Source organism: Hibiscus syriacus, unplaced genomic scaffold, assembly GCF_006381635.1.
Source record: "Hibiscus syriacus cultivar Baekdansim isolate YM2019G1 unplaced genomic scaffold, ASM638163v2 tig00116960_pilon, whole genome shotgun sequence".
In the NCBI taxonomy this organism is placed as follows: domain Eukaryota; kingdom Viridiplantae; phylum Streptophyta; class Magnoliopsida; order Malvales; family Malvaceae; genus Hibiscus; species Hibiscus syriacus.
In genome coordinates this window covers 1,218,433-1,227,195 of record NW_024063486.1, presented here as the reverse complement: position 1 = coordinate 1,227,195, position 8,763 = coordinate 1,218,433, and the positions used below count along the sequence as shown (strand labels likewise).

The following is an 8,763-nucleotide window of genomic DNA, read 5'->3' as shown; positions in this document are numbered from 1 at the left end:
ACGGAGGTGTGCCCAGGAATGTGAACATGTGTAACACCCGGAGGATATGTGGGGTTTTCAACAAGACTCTTTCCAGTGGTCAAATGCCTCCTAAACATTTCTTCCATCTTGTTCAGTAGATCGAGCTAAGAGTTTGCGATATCCGCCTTAATTTGTGCCAACTTGCTCCTCGCTTCTCCTCGCATCTCTTTCTGCTCTCTCTTAATTTTGGCTAGCATATCCTCTGTTTCTTTAGGCATTTTTCTTGTGTCATGCGAATGCTAAGCATTCTTACTACTAGTAAGAATCAAGATCACTGCGATCAGAAACCTTATCTTATTATTATTATTTTAATGAATGAATATTTTAATGCATGATTTGGAAAATTATTAAGCAATACAAGTGTAATGCAAGATGAATGTATGCAAAGACATTGATCCAATAAAAAAAAATTGTCGTTTTGAGTACCTTCTAATACCAACAATTATTTCGAGGATTAATATCTTTGATGATATGACATGTATAAAAATATGTTAATTCCAAAGTAATTATCCTATAACAACTTTCAAAGAACATACAACGTCCCAATATGTTAAAGCAGATAAAAATATCTACCCCTTCGTGTGGCGTTGTTGTTTTAAGAGCCTTCTAATTTTGATAAATAAATTGGGTATTAACAACCTTTATGAACAAAATAAAGCAACATGATAAGGAAAAGATGTTAGCAAAAATAATAATCAAAGAAAGGAAATGTATGTTAGTGAAATAATAAAAAATTAAATTCAACTAGTATATGAACCATAAAATACAGTGAATAAACACACAGAGGAAAATAAAACCCTAACCGTATAATTTCTAGTTCTCTTAAGTTATATGCATGACTCTAGAGAGGTAGGCTTGCTACATTCTCAATATGAGGTTTGGTTTTAGAAGTAAAGGTACTTAAATTGTCCTTGTCGGTGCTCCCTTGGGTGAGTCAGACCCTCAATCTTCACCTATTATAGGCTTAAGCAGATCGAGTTCAATTCAAGAGGGCACATTTCCTTATGTCTAACACGGAGAATAAATTCTCACGAAGACATAAGGTATATGAACCCCGGAAGCTACTTGCTAGTTATAACACGGAGAACAAATTCTCACGAAAATGTCTCTTTCACTCTCATCTAAAAGGGAAAAGAGCTCGAGTATAGAGCTTATATTTATGCAATGCATAGTTGTGTGTGATGAGAAATTCACAATCCTTCGACAAACCACCACACAAAAAAAATTGAACTAAAGCGAATCCAAAATGTTAATATCTGAAAAGTAATCAAATACAAACTTTAATATACAATGATATAGTATAAAAAATTGAAAGAAATCAAAAGAATCGTAAATTAAATAAAATTGAATTCTCAATTTCTAACTATAAAGACAATATATAATCGCTTTACGGCTTGACCAGCTTAGTCCCCAACGGAGTCGCCAAGCTGTCGTAATCGATTTTCGCTCGGTACGATGTTTCTTGGTGAAAAGGTAAATAAATGGTTTTCAATGAAATGTTTTGGAGTCACCATCGACCTTTTGGATTAGGTAGGTCGAATACCTAAAAATTATCTTTTAAAAGATTTTTTTAAGAAAACATCATTTTAAAAGATAAATCAGTCTACGTGTAACCAGAAATTCATTCTTTTTAATAATAAAAAGGGATTCAGGGTCGATTACGCATGGGGAAGGATTAACACCCCCACAACGCCCAAAATTGGTACCCCGTTGATTATAAATTGTCTCTAGCAGTGGAAATATAAGAATTCAAATATAAATTTAATTTACGATCTTATTATTCCAAATTCAATCGCATAATTTTATGTAACGGGAAATTCTAAGGAGAAATAGAAAATATTCTAATATTTCCAATCGAAGAGAAAAATAATCCCTAAAATACTTTAGGACGAATATTTCTCTTTCCAACTGAAATAAAAAGAATATAATATTTTCCCCAAGAACTCAATATTAATAATTTGATATAACCAAAATGAATATAACTAGAGTAGGCATATTCTATATTTTTTAGGTTTTTATAAGTAGGGTATTTATTTATTTTAAATATCATAATAGGACATCTAGTTACTTTAAGAATGTCATTTCTTAATATTTAAAAATAAATAAATGTCCTTTAATCAAATTATGAAATCGGTCAAGTTATACTTATAAGTCTTTCATATATATATATATATATATATATATTCATGTGACTAAAATGAAATGAATAAAAAATAAAGAGTAATAATTAAAGGACTATATTTAAAGTATTGAAACATAAAGGACAATAATAAAATAAAAAATTCAAAATTGCAATTAAACAGTGACCAAAATAAAAAATTGAAACTATAGCATCATATTCATAAATAAAATAATAACAAAATTAACTAATGACTAAAATGAAATAAAATATAAATTAGCATGCAAAAATTGAAATAAAATAAAGAAAGAATATCAGTAACCAAAATAAAAAATACGCCTAAACTAGGAGGGCTTATGCATGATTAACCCACTAATTAGTGACTTAAATGAAAAAGCACGCTTAAAGTACAGGGACTTTAGCGTGATTTACCCCAAAAAGTAAACTAAACTCTTTAGCGACCAAAACGCAAAACACATCAAATATACAGGGACTTATACGCAATTTAATCTTAAGAACAGTGATTGAAGTGTAAAATATTGCTAAAACTGGAGTGACTTAAAGGTAAATAACCCAAAACCTAAACTATATATATATATTTCCCCTATTTGGCTAACCTAGCAACTTTTTTATTTTCTCCTCTCAACACAGAGAAAAAAGCCTCTCCCTTCTTCTTCTTTCATACACGGCCAAGAGCCATAAAAACCCAATACCTCGCCGTCGGCCATCGTAAATCGGTGGCCAAACACTCTTCCGATCACTCCAAACAAAACCCGAACCGAAAATTTCCCTTAAAAAAATTAAATCCAGATTTGGGATTATCTACCAAACCCGGGATTAAAACTCAAGCTTTTTTCTTTCGAAGCTTCAATCAACACTTCTCCGACGACCTAGACTACGAAGAACCCTTGGCGCCGGTATAACCCACTCTTCTTTACTTTTTTTTATTAACCTACTGTTTTTTTATTTTGAAAAAAAGAAAAATATAAAATATAAAATATAAAATACAAAGCTGAAAAAATAAAACCAAATGTAAAAATAGCATTTTTTATATTTTTTCTTTATGATTTTCTTTGTATTGCTGCTAGTTTTTTTCCCAAAGTATACTGTTCTCGAGTTTTATAAGCCCAGTTTACAAGTAAAAAAATAAATTTTACATTATATTTTGTTTTGTGATGATGAGTTGATTCTGGACGTGGGGCATTAGTGGCCAAGGGTGAAGCTGACGGCGACGTGGAACACGTGAGACCACGGGCGTGGCGGCTATGCTATAACGAGGAGGAACAACTATTGTTGGTAGAGCTGCAACGTGGAGGACAACTGGTGTTCCTCTAGAATTTGCTGGAACAGTCGGCTGGAGCTGCAATGTTGAGGGACAATTGGTGTTCCTCTAGAAGCTACTGGAATCGTCGGTTGGAGTTGCAACGTGGAGGGACAGCTGGTAAGGTAAAAATGGTGATTAAATCAGCGTCTCCTAGAGTTTCGAGAAAGAGTTCAATTCTAACAGGGTTTTCTTCTTAATTCAATCTAGGATTTTTGAATCTCTACATATAGACCAAACAGATTATGTGCGTTTCGTTATTGCCTCAATCGCGTATACTTTGCTTGCTTATCTCTATTGTAACGTCTCGACACACATGGAAGATATTATCACAAATCAGATGGAGGAACTCTCATTTACTGCTCTTGATGTAGGAGCCTTTGTTCCTGAAGAAGCTCCGGAGGTAGAAAGTACTGTAGCTTTGGAAAACTGTTCGATTGGGACGGTGATAACCCAAAAATGTGTTGATGGAGGTACGTTAAGCAGGGTTTTTAGGCCTGTCTAGGGCACGAGGGATCCAAGAATAACGTGAACGTTTCTTCAGAATTAAGTTCACTAATACTGAGGCCATGGATCTAGTTATCAAACGCAGTTCATGGAGTTTTGAAGGGGATTTCTTCTTCTTGGCTCCATATGCTGCAGATAAGGGACTTGATGAGTATTCGTTTGAAATCATGGCTGTCTGGGTGAGGATTTATAACCTGCCGTTGGGTGCAATGACAAAGCAATTGAGACTCGATTTGGGATCGTGTATTGGCAAGGTGTTAGCAGTGGACATGCGCCTTCAAGGTGGCAATCTCGTGGACTTTCTGAGAGTGAGAGTTGAAATAGACATCATCACGCCCTTACGACGTTATGTTCTTTTGGGTAATCGAAAGGGAGGTAAACCAAGAATGTGTCCAGTGAAATATGAAAGGCTTTTGAACTGCTGCTTTGAATGTGGTATTCTTGGGCATGCCACGGTCAGTTGTACTGTCCAAGTGGAGCAGAAAGTTAAACCTCCTTACGATGATTGGCTTAAGGTTCCTATGCAGCAACCACGGGTAAAATCTCAGTTGCATCGTTCTATTAAATATGCAAGGATCCCAAGGTGCTTCGGATAAGGGTAATGATCTCGATCCAATTGAGGATATGACGGGGTTGATGGACACGGATACCCCAGCTGGTTCTACCCAAGTTATTGATGAAGGAAGCCATACTTCGACTGAACTCAAAACGGCCTCACTTGGTGATGATATGGTCGATGTTGTAGAGGAGGAAGAACGTCCTATGATGATACGGGCAAGGGTCTCCAGGAGGGTTGGATGATGCTAATCCTATGGAACCTATTTTGAATGGCGGTAATGCTAGGGAAGATGGGGTTAGTGAGACTGCTAATGTCGCGTTGCGGGCTTCGAAGGGTTTACCAGCTGTTGTTCCTAAAGCCAAAAAGGACTTTGTGAGTACGATGCAAGCTAATTCCAAGCCGGTTATTGGTAACAAGGATGACTCAGTTGGTAAGTCTTCCAAACGGCAGCTACAAGGGAAATACAAGGTTACTAATCCTATTACATCCAGACATTCCAAAGGTCCTCTACTTTTGATGGTGGGGTTGGGGCACGTGACAAGATGAAAAAGATAGGGGTTGGGGCACGTGACAAGATGAAAAAGATATCAGCGGAGTCTGCGAGAAAATCTCGTCGGACGCCATAAAAATGTTATGTTGGAATTTACGTGGTTTATCTAATGTCGCGATAGTCTCTTCGGCGATTTATTGCCCATCGTTCTATTTCAGTTATTTTTTAAGTGAAACTATTTTAAGAAAAAATAAGAGTGAATATGTTCGTAGTCAATTAGGAATGCAGGGTTGTTTTACATTGGATTGTGATTCTCAATGTACTGACCTTATGTTACTTTGGATTAATAATATCAATGTTGAATTTTTGTCTTACTCGCCGAATTATATTGATATAACTGTTAAATATGATAATACTCGTTATCACTTTACTGTTATTTATGGTCATTACAACGCTAACCGGAAAATGGGCTCTACTTGATCGTTTGAGTAGATCTTCTCCGCTACCTTGGGTAATCGGTAGTGACTTCAATGAAGTTCTTACTGATGCTGAAAATGTGGAGGAAGACAAAAATATCGTTTCCATCTTGAAGAATTTCGAGATGCACTTGACGGAAATGGTTTCATGGATTGTCACCCATCCTTTGGGTGGTTTACTTGGTTCTATGGCAATCGCACACCCCAACTATTGCTAAGAGGTTGGATCGCTTTGTGGCTACAAAGGAATAGCTCCAAACTTACAACCAATATAAGGTTAGTTCCGAATTTACGGAATGTTCGGATTATTGTTATATTGTTTTGGATACAAATTGGATTACACATGCTAATTGTTAGGCAAAAGAAGCATAATGTGTCTCACGTGTTGACACAGCATGAACTTTCACTCATGGCAGTGTGCTAGATAAAATTGACTCTGCAGTCTTTGGATGCCAAGAGCGAGCTTTAGCATTTTCTTGATAAGGAAGAGAAGTATTGGGCTTAATGGTAGAGGGTGCAATGGCTGACCCAAGGGAATCGTAATAGGGGTTTCTTCCACGCTCGGTAGTCAACGTCGGAAAAAGAACAAACTTAAAGGGTTGTTCAATAATAATGGGATATGGTCTGAAGATCAAAAAGACATCGAGGACACGATTGTGAGTTATTTTTGTGAACTTTATACATCTTCCAATACTGACAATACGACTAGTATCCTAGAGGCTGTTGGTAATGCTCAATCCCACATAGTATTGGAAACACTATTGGGAATAGTATTTAAGGCTTGGCTTTCCCACTTCCTTGTTGAGTGATAGAGAACAAGGGGGACTCTCGCGCACCGCCGCTGCCGTCCGTCCGTCTCATCTCGGCACGGCACGGCACGGCTCGGGTCGTGGTCGTGGTCGTGGTTTTGCAGTTCATATATCCAACAATTTAGAAACGAATTAATGTACTGCAATCATGACAACACCTTTGAGCAAACTAATCCCCGATCTTTCCAAGCTCGATGCACTTGATGGAAAGAATTATAGAAGGTGGTCCCAAAGAATCCTGATATTCTTCGAGCAGCTTGATCTTGACTACGTGCTGCTCAAGCCACCACCTACCATGCCGCCAACCCCAGCTGCCGGTAATGATACAGATGTGGTCCTCAATGATGATGCCTTAGCAACCGCCGCCGCCGCTCTGGCTACCTACGAGAAATACGAGAAAGACAACAAGACGGTGCGAGGACATCTGCTCAGCCACATGTCAAATAAACTATTTGATATGTTCCTTAGAGAAAGGAGTGCCAAGGCAGTATGGGACACTCTCGACAAAAAGTATGGTTCGGACGATGCGGGCATCAAGAAGTACGTTGTTGGCGAATGGCTCAAATTCCAGATGACAGACAACAAGCCAATAATGGATCAAGTCCATGACTATGAGAACTTAGTCGCTGACATCATCGTTGAAGGGATGCAAATGTGTGAGGTGCTGCAAGCCAATGTACTCATTGAGAAGCTGCCCAAGTCATGGTCCGACTATCGCAACTCTCTTAAGCATAAGAAGAGAGACATTTCGCTTGAAGAACTTGTGGGCCATATGAAGATTGAAGAAGCCAACCGTTTAAAAGATAAGCTTACTAATTCTATGAGTAATTTATCTTTTAAAGCTAATTGGGTTGAGTCTAAATTTAAGAAGATCATGAAACGTGGGAATCAAGACAAGAAGACGAAACCACAGAAGGCTACTAACTTCAAGAAGTCAAGAAAGGCCAAACCGGAAGGAAAGACGTTCAAGTGTTATGTATGCGGTTTACCCGGCCACAAAGGTTACCAATGCCAACACCGATCAGACCGCCAGAATGACAACAAGCCACAAATGCACGTTGTAGAAGAAGATGGTGAGATCATTGCTGCGGTGGTCTCAGAAGTTAATCTGGTGGAGAACAGATTAGGACATGTGAATATTCATTCTTTAAAGAAATTAATGAATATGAATGTTTTGCCTAAACCAGTCACAACTAGCTTTAACAAATGTGAGATTTGTGTAGAAGCTAAGCATACTAGACTTCACTTTAAGACTGTTTCTAATAGAAAGACTGAACTGTTAGAACTCATTCATACTGATCTAGCATATTTTAGAAACACTGAAAGTAAAGGAGGAAAACACTACTACATAACTTTTGTAGATGATTATTCAAGATATACAAAAGTTTATCTCCTAAGAACTAAAGATGAAGCTGAAAACTTCTTTCTTATTTATAAGGCATAAGTAGAAAATCAGTTAGATAGGAGAATCAAGCGGGTTAGATCTGATAGAGGTGGTGAATATGGATCTAATTTCTGAAAAGATATTTGTGAAAAGAATGGCATAATTCATGAAACTTCAGCCCCCTATTTTCCTCAACAGAATGGTATAGCCGAAAGGAAAAATAGAACTTTAAAAGAGATGATGAATTCTTTACTAATAAGTTCAGGGTTATCTGATAACATGTGGGGGAAGCCATTCTATCGGCAACTCATATCTTGAACCGAGTTCCTCATAAGAAATTAGATTCTACCCCATATGAATTGTGGAAAGGATACGCTCCTAATTTACAATACCTGAAAGTGTGGGGGTGTCTGGGCAAAGTGGGTTTGCTAGACTTTAAGAAGTCCACCATCGGACCTAAAACTGTTAATGCAGTGTTTATAGGGTATGCTACGAATAGTGCTGCATACATATTCATGCTTTTACAAGATTATTCTATTTGTGAGTCAAGGGATGTTTGTTTTCTTTGAAAATACTTTTCCTTTAAAGGAACCGAGAATGAATATTGAAACACAAATAGAATATATTCCATCCACTTCTTCTAGTAATCCTGCTAGGTCTTCTGAACAAATTGACTTCGAGCCTAGAAGAAGTAAAAGGCAAAGAGTTGAAACCTCTTTTGGACCAGACTTTATTACTTCCTTTATTTCTGAGATAAATGATTTAGACTCCATTTCAGATCCTATAGCTCAAATTTTTCTGTTAGATGAGGATCCTAAAACTTTTTGAAGAAGCTATAAGATCTATCGATGCTAGTTTTTGGAAAAGCGCTGTTAATGATGAACTAGAATCGATAATGTCTAATCATACTTGGGAATTAGTTGACTTGCCTAAGGGATTCAAACCAATCTCCAACAAATGGGTCTTCCGGAAGAAACTAAGGCCATATGGTTCAATTCAGTGGTACAAGGCAAGGTTAGTCGTCAAAGGGTTCACTCAAAGGTTTGGTTTAGACTACTTTGATACATATTCTCCCAT

The 8,763-nt window shown here is 37.2% G+C and overlaps 1 protein-coding gene across 4 annotated transcripts; it reads left to right on the top strand.

The window, feature by feature from the left end:
* The first annotated feature begins 3,177 nt into the window (after positions 1–3,177).
* Positions 3,178–5,304, top strand: LOC120189879. Of its 4 annotated transcripts, none has more exons than XM_039193028.1 (2): positions 3,178–3,581; positions 3,836–5,304. In XM_039193028.1, exon 2 carries the CDS (start codon positions 4,031–4,033, stop codon positions 4,562–4,564), a length of 534 nt encoding a protein of 177 aa, XP_039048959.1. In that variant the 5' UTR covers positions 3,178–3,581; positions 3,836–4,030; the 3' UTR covers positions 4,565–5,304. The 4 variants fall into 4 exon arrangements, with proteins under 4 accessions (XP_039048959.1, XP_039048957.1, XP_039048958.1 ...); XM_039193026.1 differs by having other exon boundaries at positions 3,672–5,304; XM_039193027.1 differs by having other exon boundaries at positions 3,178–3,586.
* Positions 5,305–8,763: the final 3,459 nt, after the last annotated feature.